This window comes from Neolamprologus brichardi, chromosome 14 (assembly GCF_056152115.1).
Source record: "Neolamprologus brichardi isolate AB-2024 chromosome 14, ASM5615211v1, whole genome shotgun sequence".
In the NCBI taxonomy this organism is placed as follows: Eukaryota; Metazoa; Chordata; class Actinopteri; order Cichliformes; family Cichlidae; genus Neolamprologus; species Neolamprologus brichardi.
This window is the reverse complement of record NC_142117.1, coordinates 1019754-1036003: the sequence shown is the minus strand read 5'-3', so window position 1 is coordinate 1036003 and position 16250 is coordinate 1019754. Positions and strand designations below refer to the sequence as shown.

At 42.1% G+C, this 16250-nt stretch overlaps 2 protein-coding genes across 2 annotated transcripts in view; one reads left to right on the top strand and one right to left on the bottom strand.

The window, feature by feature from the left end:
• LOC148098673 (acyl-coenzyme A thioesterase 11-like) overlaps positions 1 to 16250 on the top strand; it is a 48091-nt gene that overhangs the window by 5589 nt on the left and 26252 nt on the right. The window lies entirely within an intron of this gene.
• Positions 510 to 16250, bottom strand: part of LOC148098670 (protein NLRC3-like) — a 133838-nt gene continuing 118097 nt past the window's right edge. Inside the window, exons 11-14 of the mRNA XM_087850556.1 lie at positions 13123 to 13296; positions 6261 to 6434; positions 1527 to 1573; positions 510 to 1378 (exon numbers count right to left, since the gene is read on the bottom strand). Of these exons, the coding sequence (XP_087706682.1) occupies positions 843 to 1378; positions 1527 to 1573; positions 6261 to 6434; positions 13123 to 13296 (931 nt within the window). The 3' untranslated portion in view covers positions 510 to 842. The remainder of the gene's footprint in view (positions 1379 to 1526; positions 1574 to 6260; positions 6435 to 13122; positions 13297 to 16250) is intronic.

Below are 16250 nucleotides of genomic sequence, written 5' to 3'. Positions count from 1 at the left end.
ATTTTTACACTCAACACTTCCAGTCATGGAAACTGTCTGTTGGATCTGTTTGACGTTGCTTTCTTGTGTTGCTTTCTTGGTTAGAGTTCCTCACAAATGTCCAGATTATTCTTCTAATGAGGCGTCGACCATGTTTTCAGTTCTTTGGAAGAAAACATCGCCCTTTGCCATCCTTACTTTTCTTTGACTTCTTCAAATGCAGCTGAACTCCAGCTGGTATTTTATTGGACTTTGCAGCTGTTTCTGGTCATCAGTTCATTCCTGCAAACCTCTGAACCTGAACAACAATGATGCTGCATTGCTGGCTGATCCCAAAAGGTTGATTCTGTTCATCTGGACGTTTTCAGAAACGTTTGCTCACTGATCAGGTGACTTCTTCAGTCTCAGCTGACTGCAGCTTTACAACCTTACAAACAGCACATTTGCACAGTGACTGAAACCAGCAGCAGCAGCACCTGATATATATGATACTAATATAATACATATACATATATAATCCATACTAATAATGAAGGAACTGAGCTCACAGTCCATTGTTCATTCAGTGAACTACTCAGTTTATTTTGGGCCTCAGAAATGCTCACTCTGTTTGTACATCACTGTCAGCAATAGACTCATTCTGCTGTGTGGACAGGAACACATGTGACATCACTTCCTGTTTGTTTGTGACTGAAGAGGAAGAAGTTTACAAGGAATCATTTAGAAGAGTTTCAAACATCAACTGATTGAATCCATGAATCTGAAAACGTGTTTGTGAGTGAAAGAGACAGACATGTACAGACTGAACTATCTGTTCAACAGTCAGAGTGTTTCTGTAACAGGAGACACTCTTCACACCCCACTCAGCACAGGGACACTGAGGCACCACGAGACCAGAACATAAACCCAGGATAAAGAGTTTGAGTGAATGTGGTGTTGAAGGTGTGGAGGTGGATCAGAGAGTCAGAGGAGACTCTGTAGAAGGACAGAGTGCCAGCAGGACAGTCCACATACACTGCTGCTCTGTTAGAGACAGAGGAGGAGGAGGAGGAGGAGGAGAAGATGGATGTTTGTCTCTTATTGTGCCAGACATAACGAGGACCATCATCAGAGCAGATCAGACTCCAGGACTGATCATTGTTTCCAAACACACAATCATCTCTGTCTCCTTTCCTTCTGATGCTTCTGTAACTCACTGATATACAAACGTTTCCTCTCCACTCGACCTCCCAGTAACAGCGACCAGTCAGACCATCTCTACACAGCAGCTGATAAACATCAAATCTGTCTGGATGATCAGGATATGACTGAACCTCCACATGTGTCACCTTCCTGTTGTTGTCAGACAGTTGGAGGTTTGTGTTCACTGTGTTTGTGTCGATTGTGAGTTGACAGGAATCTGATGGAGAGAACAAACACAATCCAGCTGCAGTTATTGATCCATCATCTGTTCATTGATTGACACTTTGATGATGACTCCTGACATGATGAAGATGGTTGAATGTGTGCTGCTTTGTTTTCATGAATCCCATTAAAAACACACTTACACTTCCTCAGACCTGGTCTCAACCATCGGACTCCAGCAGGCTCCACCCTGAAAGGAGGAGGGGGGTCAGAGCAGCACAGTCAGCATGCACACATGGACATTACATGGCTCTCATACACACACTGTTACACACTGAGCTCAAAGCTCGGCTCCACTGTTTTATTCAAAGAAATCTACATTTATTTATCAGCACATTTAAAAACAGGTTGAGCCAAAGTGCTGCACAGAGTAGAGAGAAAATAGGAAACATACACAGTAATTACTATAAAGACTCGTCACAATTGAAAGCTACAGAGTACAAATGTGTTTCCAACCGGGTTTTAAAAATGTCGAGTGTTGGTGACGACCTGATGTGAAGGGCGACTGTTCCAGAGTTTGGCTGCAGCGATCGATAAAGCTCACCTCTGTTTTTACGTCTAGTTCTGGTCAGAAGCTACTTATCTGCAGACCTGAGGGCTCCACTTGGATTATTTTGTTAAAGAGAGATAAGATGGAGCCAATCACTCAGAGATTTAAAGACAAACAACAAGATCTGGAAGTGGATTCTACCACGTACTGGTAACCAGTGGAAAAAGCTGGAAAAAGCTGGTGATGGGTCGTCTAGCACAGACCCACCGCTGGAACCAGACAATTGATGAGGGAGAGAACTGTGACAGCGCCGTTCCTTCACTTGACCTCAGTCGCTCTCGTCTGCTCCCTCGTAACACTGCTCTTTATTGAGGTAACATGAATATGCTTAAGTTCATTAACATGTGATGTCTTACACAGGTATGAACAAAGAGTACCAGTCTGTGCATAGTGTAGGTATGTGTGTGTGTGTGTGTGTGTGTGTGTGTGTGTGTTCCAGATGTGACCCTGTGACCCCAAAGCTGGTGCTAAGAGTCCAGCGGTCCCCCTAACAAAGGGCTCTTATACTTAACCAGATACAGAGTAGGTGTCCTCCTAAACCATAAATCAGTAAGAGAAGGTACGACCTCTCTCATGACCTTAAGGTGTGTGTGCATGCCGGAGCACTCTGGAAGGCACACAGAGTCTTTACACACTACTAAGGCTACGTCCACACGTACACGGTATTTTTGAAAATGGAGATTTTCCGTTTTCGTTTTAAAAAATAATCCCGTCCACACGTAAAGGCAGAAATGAAGGAAAGCGCTGCTAGGAACATGCCAAAGCAACAGGTGACGATATATTCCTAACCGTGTAGAAATGTTGGCCAATCAGAAGTCTAGAAGCCTAGTTGGGAAATAGTAAACAAGGATGGGGCATCGAAGCAGAACCGAGTCGTATGTGTGGAGGGACAGTAACTGTGTGTGTATATGTAAGCATTTAAACACTGCAGAGAGAACAAGTAACAGTAACAGTATTGTAGAAATTCATTTCACCGAAACAATAACGTGGCGCACAGTGTGACGTCAAAAAAGGCGCACACCTTTGATGCTGCGTTTTCTGCGTTTTCTCTGTTTTCTCCGTTTTCTCCGTTGTTCTCGTCCACACGTAAATGCAAAAACTGAGTTTTCAAAAATATCCACCCTGGCCGGAGTTTTTAAAAATCTCCGTTTTCAGTGACCAAAAACGCCGTTTACGTGTGGACGAAAGGTGCAAACGCATAGAAAAATCTGCGTTTTCAAAAATACCTGGGTACGTGTGGACGTAGCCTTACGGTGTGTTTACACCAAACGCGATGGACGTGAATAGAGCGTCAGGTTTACATGTAAAGTCAATGGGGGTGACACACGCGATGACATGCGATTGCAGGTCCCGCGTGAATTCGGAAGCAGATTTGTGTCGCAAAAACGCCAAAACGCGTGAAATGCGCGTCAGTGTAGCACGTCTGGCGCGTTTGACTAGAGAAAAAAAACACGCGCGTGAGTTTTTGTGTTGCATTTTGTGCATACGCGCATTTCGCGTCTACCGCTCGAGTTGGAAAAATCTGAACTCCAGCGTCAAATCGCGCCGCGACAACCAATCAGGAGCCTGGTGACGTGGCTCTGACCTAGGTCAAAGGGGCAGATCCAGCCAAAGCCCTTGATTCCTCATTCAGTATGGAGGAAAAGCTCATCAGTGCCGTGGCTAATCACCCAGAGCTATATGATGCTAGCTACTACTTCTACCGAGACAGGAATAAAAAGGATCTAGCTTGGAGACACATAAGTGAGGAGATCGGGCAACCTGGTAAGTTCATTCCTCCTTTTTAATTTTCAGACTGACCCGATGAACCTGCGCAAAAGCTAGCAAGCCCGCCTACTGTACCGCTATTTTCCCACTGATGTACAAATACCTTTCCGCTAACAAGATAATGCGTTTATTCAGAGGACATCTGCAGGAGAAAGTGGAAGAGCCTCAGGGACACTTATAATAAGGAGAAGAAGACAGAGAAGGAGAAGAGGAGTGGGTCTGCAGCAGGATCGGGGAGAAGATGGAAGTTCTCCGCGGTCATGGGGTTTCAGGACCCCTTCCTCACCCCGCGGGAGACAAGCGGCAATATGGTGCGGACCGTGGAGAACTTCTCCCCCGAGGACCAGGGACAGCCCGGAGAGGCAGCAGGGGAGTGTCAGTCAGAAGGTATGTTTACAATGAGTTAATGTAGGCAGTTAATTTATGCGTGTTGTCATACAGGAATATATTTTGTTTATTAATAAACAGTATACAGTAGTCCCGCTGTTCATCCGTCACTGCTTCGCCTTTTCACTGATTTTTTTTATTGCACCGTACAGCTTTCAACGATGCGCATTGCATTCTGCAGCCCAAATGACAAATCTCCTCCGTGTCGTGTCTCCTGCGCTTGCCAAACTTATCATGTTTGGTTTTGATAACCATCACGTCCAATAGAAAAAAACAGCACAAAAACACTCATAACTATGATCCTCATTCGGAAATAGACACCTGCACCGGGAGCAAAAAAGGCGCACAAAAGTGGCGCCGCAGACGGAGAAAAAGCGCGGCATAATACTTTTACGTTTTAAAATCGACAAAGGTTTGCACTTTGAGAATCAACTTGTGAGAACTGTGACTACTGTTCATGTGCTGCAATAAATGAGAGACCACTGTATATAATAAGTATATAAGTATATAATAATATAATATTCTCTATGACTATTGTCTTCAACCTGTTAACATTTAATATTGTCTTGATAGAGTCAAGTAATCATGCAGCAGAGCATCCCCTGTCTCTTCTCCTGGCTCCCCAGTCCCTGGTCCCTCAGCTCCTGCTGCTGCACCCACAGGTATGAACATCAAGCACTGACAGCTTTTTACTTGCTTGGATTCCCTTGTGATCACCTTTACTAAATATCTACAACCAATCTGTTTATATACTGTTTTTTTTTAATTTTGAAAATGAAAATCTAGTAGCAGCCTTCTCATTACTTTGTGTTGTTTTGTGCTGTGTTTTACAGGCCCACAGAGGAGGACAGCTCGAAGGCGGGCGAGGGACGGGTCCCAGGACGGTCCATCGGCGGTGGAGCCGGCCATCCTGCAGTCCCTAAAGAGGCCACGCCCGTCTCCAACAGAACATTTCCTCCTCGGCCTTGTTCCTGTTCTGGAGAGCATGCCGCCTCAGACACGAGAATTCGTGAAATTTCAAATTTATAAATTAGCTTTTGAAAACAGCACAGCTGTGTTAAATTTGGAAACATTGGACCCTAATGATCAGTAGTTTTCTGATGAGGCAGCAGCTCTCCAGGGCAGAAACAATGTTCTTATTTTTCTCCTCCTTCTCCCTGAGGCTCTTCCACTCCAAGCTGGGTCCTTTTTATTCCTGTCTCTCTGTAAATAGTTACATTTCATATATTTATGTTTAATGTTTTTGTTACTGAATTTATATATTTTTCCAAATAAACATTTATAATGACAAATGTCTCTGTTCTACTACACAGCAAATATTGGAACCCGACTTGACACAAGTAGCATTTATTTCATATTATACTAATGACAAAACATACTAATACAGTGGGATGAAAAGTTTGGGCAACATTGTGAAAAGTCATTATTTTCCTGTACAAATCATTGGTTGTCACAATAAAAATTGTCAGTTAAATATATCATATAGGAGACACACACATGGATTTTTGGATTTACAGAAAGTGTGCAATAACTGTTTAAACTAAATCAAGCAGGTGCATAAATTGGCAACACAAAAAAAGAGAAATGAAATAAATATTTAGTGTATATCAATGTGTGTGTCTCCTATATGATATATGTAATTGACATTTTTCATTGTAACAGCGATTCATACAGGAAAATGATGGTGATGTTAGCTGCTCCTGTCTGCCTCTTTATCACACACAAAGACTGAAATGATTCACAGCCTTGTTTCATCCTTCTTTCAGTGTCACTGACTGTCATGGTGACTGTGGAAATACAGCATGGGAAACATACACATGGCTGACACTTTATTAGGTACACAGTGACCACTATCTCAGGTAAACCGGTGAACTAATAAAGTGTATTTAAAGTTACAAAATGTTGTCTCTGTCCAAATATTTATGGACCTAACTGTAGGTCTACTTTTAATGAAACTCTCAACATGACTTATCAGTTATCATTAATGTCCCTGCAAACAGACTCCTTGGAGACCCCCTACGTACTATCCAGCTAGACTAGTGTGTCTGTCCCTGAAAATATTCCTGCATGTGTGATTGTTCATGTCTCATCTGCAGGAAACAAACAGGAAGTGAGTGAAGGACACAGGAAATGTTTCCAGCTCGTCCTCCTCTATCAGACATTCTCTCCATACCTGAGAGTGTCCAGTCTCCAGCCTGGATCCTTCAGTCCAGACGACAGGAGCTTCATTCCTGAGTCACCTGGATGATTGTAGCTCAGGTCCAGCTCTCTCAGATGGGAGGGGTTGGAGCTCAGAGCTGAGGCCAGAGAAGTACAGCCTTCCTCTGTGATCAGACAGCCTGACAGACTGCAGACACACAAAACAACAATCAATCTTTTAAAGATCATTTTCTGTTTGTCACAATAATCTATCCATTTACATCCATTCAATGTAACTTTTTTTAAAAGTGACAATTCCCAACAGACAACAACAGTCGTCTGAAGCTGTTTAACAGAGTAAGGTAACAGCCTCCAATATTAGAGAGAAAGCCCCAAAAACCAGACAATCCACTGTGAGCAGCACTTGGTGATGGTGGAAAGGAAGAACTCCCTTTGACACAAAGATCCTCCCAGTGAAAACAGGCTCCCGGAGGAGAATCAATCGATCAATCAATCAATCAATCTTTATTTATAAAGCACTTTTCATACAAAGATGTAGCACAAAGTGCTTTACAGCCTCCAGGCTGGGCACACAGTAGGAGGGAGGCAAAGGAGCCCCCCAGCCAGGTTTAGAAGACCCACAGAGCCCCAAAAGCCACGGTCGATCACAACCCCGGTGCAGAGAGCCCCCTCCGAGGAAACACTGGAGATATGACCTAATAAGAGTATATACAGAATAAAATAAATAAAATAAATAAGAATGGGATACAGAATAAATATAAATATGAGTAAGAAGATAAAAAATGAATAAGAATAAAATCAATAAATATTAGGTAAAACCTAAATTAATAATATAAATAGAGTAACAGGATAGAATAAATAAGCATAAAATAAATAAACGTTAAGTAAAAGCTAAATTAAAAAGGAGGGTCTTGAGCCTGTTCTTAAAAACATGTACGTTCTCTGCGGCCCTGAGCTCCTCCGGCAGGCTGTTCCACAGACGAGGACCATACCACTGAAACGCTGCCTCTCTGTGAGCATGTGTCCTGACTTTAGGAACAATCAAAAGGCCAGTACCAGAGGACCTCAGGGTCCACGAGGGTTCATATGGTAAAAGCAGATCTGAGAGATAAGAAGGCCCAAGACCATTAAGACATTTAAAAACCAATAAAAGAACTTTAAAATCGATCCTGAAACACACGGGGAGCCAATGCAGCGATTCTAAAACCGGTGTAATGTGGGCCCGCCCTCTGGTCTTCATCAGCACACGAGCTGCAGAGTTTTGTAAAAGTTGTAAAGTTGAAATATTCTTTTTGGGGAGACCAGAGAACAGGGCAGTAATCAATGCGACTGGTAATAAAAGCATGCATCAACATCTCCGTGTTGGCCCGAGAGAGAATAGGGCGGACTCTGGCTATATTCTTTAGATGATAAAATCCAATTTTGGTTACATGTTTAATATGTGGGATAAAACCAAGCTCAGAGTCAAAAATAACACCCAGGTTTTTCACTTGTAGTGAAGGACATAGTGAAGATGCCTGTAATTTAGACAAGAGTTTCTCTCTCTGAGCCTCAGGACCGACGATTAAAACTTCAGTTTTGTCCTGGTTAAGCTGTAAAACGTTTTCTGCCATCCAAGATCTTATATCTAAAATACAGTTAAAAGGGCATCCATTGGTCTGGTGTCACCAGGAGACACGGAGATGTACGGCTGAGTGTCGTCAGCGTAAATGTGGACGTTCACTCCATGCCTCCTGATGACACCGCCGAGAGGGAGCATATACAAATTAAAAAGTACAGGGCCTAAAACCGACCCTTGAGGCACACCACATGTCATTCTATGGATCTTAGAGGAGCATGTATCCATACTCACCATAAAAGTTCTGTCTGAGAGACAGGAAGTGAACCAGTTGTGTACAGCAGCAGAGAGGCCCACCATGTGTTTCAGTCTGTTTAAAAGAATAGCGTGGTCTACTGTATCAAAGGCTGCGCTTAGATCCAGCAGCACCAGGACTGAGAGCTTTTGGGAGTCCCAGTTACATCTAAGATCATTTAAAACCTTTAGGAGAGCAGTCTCTGTGCTGTGGTTCACCCTAAATCCAGACTGGAATATCTCCAGGATCTGTCTATCATTCAGAAAGTCATTAATCTGAGTAAAAACAAGTTTTTCTAAAATTTTACTTAAAAATGGTAAGTTGGATACAGGTCTGTATTAAAATCATTACAATCCAAATTGCTCTTCTTCAGAAGGGGCCTCACCACCGCCGTTTTAAAGGCAGCAGGGAAGACACCCAACTGAAGAGAGCAATTCATCATGTATGAAAGCTCAGCTTCAAAAAAATCTACCATGACTGGTTGCAGGGTGAGGGGAAAGAGAAGAGATGAGCTCAGAGAGACACAAAAGTTAAGGACATGCAGTCGTGACATATAAAAGCATCAGGAGTGAAAAGAGGGGAGTGGAGAAGAAAGCAGAGCGTCATCAACAGCCTGAGCCTATAGCAGCATCACTAAGGGATGGTTCAGGGTCACCTGATCCAGCTCGAACTATAAGCTTTATCAAAAAGGAAAGTTTGAAGCTGATCTCCAAAGTAGAGAGTGTGTGTCTCCTGAACTCAAACTGGGAGCTGCTTCCACACCAAGTCCAACATAGCCAGGCTGAGTCGTTAGATTAGTCCAAAGTAAAGTCAGAAAGTCATTATTTGTGTCACATTTTAGTGGAAATGTACAACAACTTTACAAAAGTTATTTCTAAATCTGATATTAAACAGTTTAAATGGTGAAAAAAGCTGTAAAGAAAACAGAGTCAATAAAAGCCTCTTTAGAGAATCACCAGTTTAAATGTCTGAGTTTTAAACTGGTGATTCTCCTTCTCTGCTCCATTTCCTCTCTAGACTTCCTGTTCCTAGGAGGGATTTGATTGGCTGAACGTCCTTTTAGCCTTTCTTTAGTTCTTTGGGTGCTAATCAAAGTGGTAAACACACGAGTCATGTGAAGTGACATAAGTAGCGCTCTGATTGGTTGGGATTGACAAACTATGGTGCTGTTTGCAAGCTTAGCTTTGCAGAGGCAAGAAAATCTCTGAGATAGGGATGATACGCTCCACAGTGACGTTTCCACACTTTGGAGCTTCTGAAGTGCAGATGTTTGGAAATGCTGCTCCAACACGTGGTTCAAACACTCAGATCACGTGACCTCAGCTGCCACAGGTGGCATACCTGCGGCTTCCATGTTAGCATGTTAGCTTCAACAGGTGGTCAGTGTGAGAGCAGAAGATGATATCAGTGACATCCAAACAAGGAAGGAAGAGACTGTTGAAGGCAGCGAGCTGTGACTGCTGTGAACAGTGTTCTCACACTATTTTCTCCCTGTGTCAACATACATGAGGCTGTTTCAGCTGCAACACACCACAAACACCTTTATACAACTAAATATACTGAGAGCACACTGCTGTGGTTGCTGTGGTAACCATTCATATATCCAGCTGTTTGTGGCCGAGTCTGCTTCCTCATCCTTGGGAAAAACCCTCAAAGTTTGATGCGTTTTTGACTTGAAGCTTTTTGTGATTTGGTTTTATTTGTTGTTCTACACACTGTGAAACAAAGCTAGAAGCCCCTGTGGTACAGTGGGGGACTCAAACCCAGGACCTAACCTGCTCCAACAACAGTCAGAAGGATTTTATTAAGTCTCATTTTCTGTTCATTAGGAAAACATCAATAATGAAGAGCACATGTTTATAGAGGCACATTCAGACCAATGACAACAGTCCATTCACACTGACCTCCACCTTTTTAAATGTGAGTAAACACATCATGGTTCTGGTGCTGATGTGGTATCTGGGACAGGTGATGATTTTGAACTCAGTCTGAGGTTTGATTACATTGAACCTGCACTGCTTTCTCCTGTTTATGACACATTTATACCCAAAGTCTCAGCTGGATAACAAAGAACGAGGAAAAACACATTTGTTGAGAGAATTGTTAACAAATGTGGTGAGAGTGTTGTAATAGTTACAGACAGAACTATGATTTATTTATTTAAATGCATTCCAGGACGTTTTTTACTCACGTTATGTCGCTTCCACAATGTTATTTTTCTCTCCTACATTGTACGTTACAATTACATTAGCATGACCATTTATCCAAATTAGGCGATGACGTCATTTAGCGACTTCCAGCAACTTTTAGGACAGCCAATAGCAATTTTCCTTACTGAGGAGTTGGCAACACTGCTAGGAGCAGTGGGTGCATGGCAGCATCATCATGAAGGATCAGTGTGAGAATAAATCATCATCCACAAAGAAAACCAGTCTGAGTGTCTGACGCTCTTGTCACAAAGACGCAGTCGCAGCTTGTGGGTGCAGTTAGCTGGTTTGGTAGTTAGCTGGTTTGCTAGTTAGCTGCTCTGCTAGTTAGCTGGGAGCTAACTCACTCGAACATTTGATGCTAAACTGTCTAAACTGTGTGAGCAGCATTCATTGCTGCTCTGTGTTACTCTCCAGCCTCTCTTTAACTTAGTCCTCTCAGTTTCTTTCCTCCTTACAAACTAGAAAACCTTCTTTTTCAGCTTCTCCTCCACACCCGAGCTGTGGCTAAGGTGCTACCAGCACGCAGGCTCGGTGAGTCCAAATTTATGGGCTGCATCCTCCTGAGGACACATTTGTAGACCAATAACGTCACAGCGATGCACCAAAGGCTGTCCAAATTTGTGGACTCCTCCGAATGCAGCCGACAAATGCATCGTCCTTTTCCCCAAATTTGAAGGATGGGTCGGGTGTGTCCTTCGTGGCCCACCATATCCCAGGGTTCATATTGCGGCCCAGCCAAACTCCAGTTTCTGGTAATGGCGGCCGCTACTAAGATTTAAAATTACTCTTATTAATCTTCCTGGGTCACAAAACTTTTAACATATTTTCAGGCGAGAATGTGAGTGTGTAAACTTCAAATATCTGCTCGGTTTATCATCATATTGCATATTTGCAAAAGTGCTTCCACGTTTTCGGAAACGTCTGTTACCCACCAGCTCGATAGCTAGCCGAGAGCTCCAGGGTTACTGAAAGCGCCGAGAACGGCACAACTCCCTGCACATCATTTTCAGATCACCGCGGACTTTCGCTAATCAGGTTAAAAGTAATATATAAGTCACTTAGACAACCTAAAAATGCTATTATTTCGCTTTTTTCAGTGTTTTATTTGTTCGTGAGTAAATCGGTTTGGCTGAGATTAAAGTTATTAGATTAGATTAGATAAAATAAAACTTTATTTATTCCCCGGGTGGGTTCCTCCTTGGTTTTTACACAACTGAATAAACGTCAAACAAAAAACTGATTAAACAGAAGTGTGAGATGGTCAACGATTTACGCCAGAGTCCTGTTATATTTTAGATAGCAAAGAGCAGACGGCAGAGTTTATTAAACTCCACCTAGACAGCGGTGACACTAATCAGAAGGCTAGACCGTCCAATTCCATGGCCGTTTACTTGCGGCCTACCTGACCTTCTGAGGACCCGGCCCACGTAGACCGCGAAGGCCGGGTCCTCAGGAGGATGCAGCCCATGAATTTGGACACGACCACAGTCTTTCTCACTCAACAGTTACACTCGTCACCCAGACAAACAACACTCCACATGTTCACCACTAGGAGGCGCTAAAAGACCACATACAGTGAGATTATCAGTAAATGTCTGCTGTGTCTGACAGTGACTTGAGTTTTTACTAATTGGCTACATGAGCAGGATTAGCTGCAGTTCCATCTTTGTAAAAGAGACTCAGCATTAGAACCAAACAGAAACATTTCTACTTTTTCTGCAGCACCAGCTGAATGTATGGAGCCTAAACTCCAGTGACAATGAGACACATACAGTGTGACTGCTGTGACTTTACAGCTGGGCCTCTTTCACTGACATTAGTCAGATATGACTGAATCTATATCACACTTAAAGCTTTCTGTAAATGAAAGAATCAGTGAAAATGAGGCACTTCAGTTGATTTTAAACAAAAACATAACCTGATCCAGACCAGGTTATTGGTTCAGCATCAGTAACCATGGTGATGTAGCCAGGTAAACACAGAGCTAGACAGAGACAGACAATTTATGCTCACAATTACACATCTCCAGTTAACCTTGCATGCATGTTCTTGGACTGTGGGAGGAAGAGTACCTGAAGACAACCCACATAGACCACACTATCACCCCTATTTACAGAATTATAATCTAATTAGATGATAAAGTAATAAATTATTTAGTATTTTAATGAAAATACATTTTAGCAATAGTTTATAAGTCAACAATTATAGTTTAAAAAAAAAGTGACAAATCAAACAGTCAATAAAATCTTCTACAGCTGAAACTAATGTAGACAATGTCGGGGGAGGAAGTAAAAGTAAAAACCAGAGACGATAACTACCAAAATAAAACAGGAAGTGAATAACATTCAAGCTCACTTTAAGCTCAACAGTCAAATTCTGTTTTCTATTAATCTATTGTTTTGAATATTTGTTTACATTTTATGTTTAAGTGAGGCAATGAGTCATATCACTATGACCAAATATATATTTCATCTTTTCAGTCAGAAATAATCAATTGATCATATTTTCATTACTAAATTTTTCTGAAAATAAAAATTCTGATATCTGAACAAACAGCTCTGTAAAAACCTTCAGAATACAGGAATCGAACTAGAAGGTTTGGTGGATGAAGCACTGCTAAAATAAAGAATTTGGACTCAGAGGAGCAGACGGGACATTTCATTGCAAATGAAAGACAGAAAGTGAACAAATATCACTAAAAACCCCAGACGCTAATTTCTACATTCAGACTTTTTTAAAATCAATTGACTGTTTCTGCAGTAATAGAAATCAGGTTTAACATGATCATCAGTGGAACATTTTAAATCCTGACCTGAGAGTTTCCATTTTACAGCGTGGACTCTTCACTCCAGCAGACAGAAGCTTCACTCTTGAATCCTGCAGGTCAGAGTTACTCAGGTCCAGCTGTCTCAGACTAGAGGACTGGGAGCTGAGAGCTGAGGACAGAGCTTCATAGCCTCTCTCTGAGAGCTTACAGTGACTCAGACTGAAAAATGACAGATAAACATTAAACAAACTGTTATTAAATTGCAATGAGGGTGCACAAAAGAGCTTTTAGATTTTGCAATAAATCCTGTTTTTTTTTTTACTAAGAGTCAACACTAAGAGATGACACTAACTTAAAACTATTACAGAAGTTTAACTGACTTTTTTTCCCCATTTAGTGGCTTCTTATTGGTTAATTCTGTCAATTGATGAAAAGCACAACATAACTTGATCTCACCTCAGAGTATTCAGTTTACAGTGTGGACTTCTCAGCCCTGCAGAAAGAAACTCCAATGCTGGATCTTGCAGGTTATTGTTTCTTAAGTCCAGCTCTCTGAGTGTAGAAGACTGGGAGCTGAGAACTGAGGACAGAGCTTCATACCCTCTTTCAGAGAGATCAGGGACACTCAGCCTAAAAAACATAATAAAGACATAATCTGAAAAATTGTCATTTGATAACAAACTGTTTGTGATTAATTTAAATCACTTCTTGTGTTGAACCTTTGAAAGAAAGACAAATGCCAGTGTGCATTACTATTTATGGCTAAAAAACGTTTTAGTTTAAAAATGTTCCCTGTGTAAATATAAAGACCTGGAACTTGCTCATTAAATACTAAACAAAAACAAGTGATGACTCATTCTGTGAACAGGTGATAGGCAAGACTGTAAGCATGTAGCAATGAGAGGGAAGGCTGGCTCATATCCTGGTGAGTGAGGGTTAGTTACTCTAGGAAAAGGTCAAGATATGATTGAGAGATTCTGGGAAACTGAACCAGTGAAATTTTCATGGAAATTATTTCAATTAAAGCAGATATAGTGATTAGTCCTTCCATCAGTCGTCCACAAAGCAGTGAGATAAAGTCTCAAGTCTCATTCTGCACAGTGTAAATGTCAGTGTCCTCCGGGTCCTCACTGATCATTGCATTCTGTCACAAATTGTCATGGTTCACAGACTGTGTACAGTCGGAAATCAAAGTGCACGACATAGGAGAGATTGAAAAACAATCAAGCAGGCAGATCTAACAACAGGAAACCAGAAGAAACACGAGGAATATAATTGATTCAGCAGCTGCAGATCCTTGGAACTGTACTGGTGAGGCAGATTGTAACATATAGAAGTGAACTCATCTTCAGCTGAGCAGTGCACTGATGCAGAGCAATAAGACCAGAGGAGGAATGAGGGAGTTGATCACCTATGGGTCCATCACAGTCTTTGAACGTCTTCAGTCAGTACAGAATCATGCTGCGAGGCTTTTAACCAGCACATGAAATAGACTGGACATTACTCCAGTTTAATCTCTTCACACTGGTAACCAGTTCATTTTAGGCGTTATTTAAAGATTTAGTCCTTACTTTTAGTACCAGTCTATATTTCTGACTTTCTACAATCCTACAGCTCTTCTCACATCTGAGATCTTCCAGTCAAAGGCTTTTACTGGTCCCACTAACTCATTTATTCAGACTCTAGTATTCAGAGTGGCCTTTAACTAGTTTTAGGCTGTATGATGTTCAGTGTTTGCTGTTTAATGTTTTTATCTTCTGTGTTTTTTATTGCCTGTTTCTATTGTAAAGCACTTTGTGGTTTTTGACCTGTGAAAGCTGCTGTATAAATAAATTTTACTTACAGGATGATTCTGGACATGACTTTGATAAAAGCTGACACCCAGATATGTTTAAGACACTCTGACATTTACTGCTGCTATCAAACATTAACTATAATATACTGTATTTAGTGCTGATGATCATGTAAAAAAAATATGTTTAAATTTTTAAGGGTCCATCACACATTACACTGTTTATGTTATAAATAAAAGCCTGATCACGTGTTTACTCACAGAGCTTTGTTGGAGGCTTTGACCACTGGCAGCAGCCTCAGAAGAGCCTCCTCTGAAGCAGAGTATTTCTGCAGGTCAAACACATTCAGATCTTTTTCTGATGACAGTAAGATGAAGACCAGAGCTGACCACTCAGCAGGAGACAGTTTATCTGTGGAGAGACGTCCTGATCTCAGGGACTGTTGGATCTCCTCCACTAGAGAACGATCATTCAGTTCATTCAGACAGTGGAACAGATTGATGCTTTTCTCTGCAGACAGATTCTCACTGAGCTTCTTCTTGATGTAGTGGACTGTTTCCTGATTGGTCTGTGAGCTACTTCCTGTCTGTGTCAGCAGACCTCGTAGGAGAGTCTGATTGGTCTGCAGTGAAAGACCCAGGAGGAAGCGGAGGAACAAGTCCAGGTGTCCATTTGGACTCTTTAAGGCCTTGTTCACAGCAGTCTGGTGAAGTGATTGGAGTTTTAGTTTGTTAAATAATTTAGATTTCTTGGAGGTTGATTGTTGTTCTTCCAGCAGATTGAGTCCAGAGTTGATGAAGGTCCGATGGACATGAAGAGCAGCCAGAAACTCCTGAACACTCAGATGGATGAAGCAGAACACCTTGTCCTGGTACAGTCCTCTCTCCTCTTTAAAGATCTGTGTGAACACTCCTGAGTACACTGAGGCTGCTCTGATATCGATGCCACACTCTGTCAGGTCTGATTCATAGAAGATCAGGTTTCCTTTCTGCAGCTGATCAAAAGCCAGTTTTCCCAGAGACTCCATCATCTTCCTGCTCTCTGGACTCCAGTGTGGATCTGTCTCAGCTCCTCCATCATACTTGACCTTCTTCACTTTGGCCTGAACCACCAGGAAGTGGATGTACATCTCAGTCAGGGTCTTGGGCAGCTGTCCTCCCTCTCTGGTTTCCAGCACATCCTCCAGAACTGTAGCAGTGATCCAGCAGAAGACTGGGATGTGGCACATGATGTGGAGGCTTCGTGATGTCTTGATGTGGGAGATGATCCTGCTGGCCTGCTCCTCATCTTTGAATCTCTTCATGAAGTACACCTCCTTCTGTGGGTCAGTGAACCCTCTGACCTCTGTCACCATGCCAACACAGTCAGGAGGGATCTGAT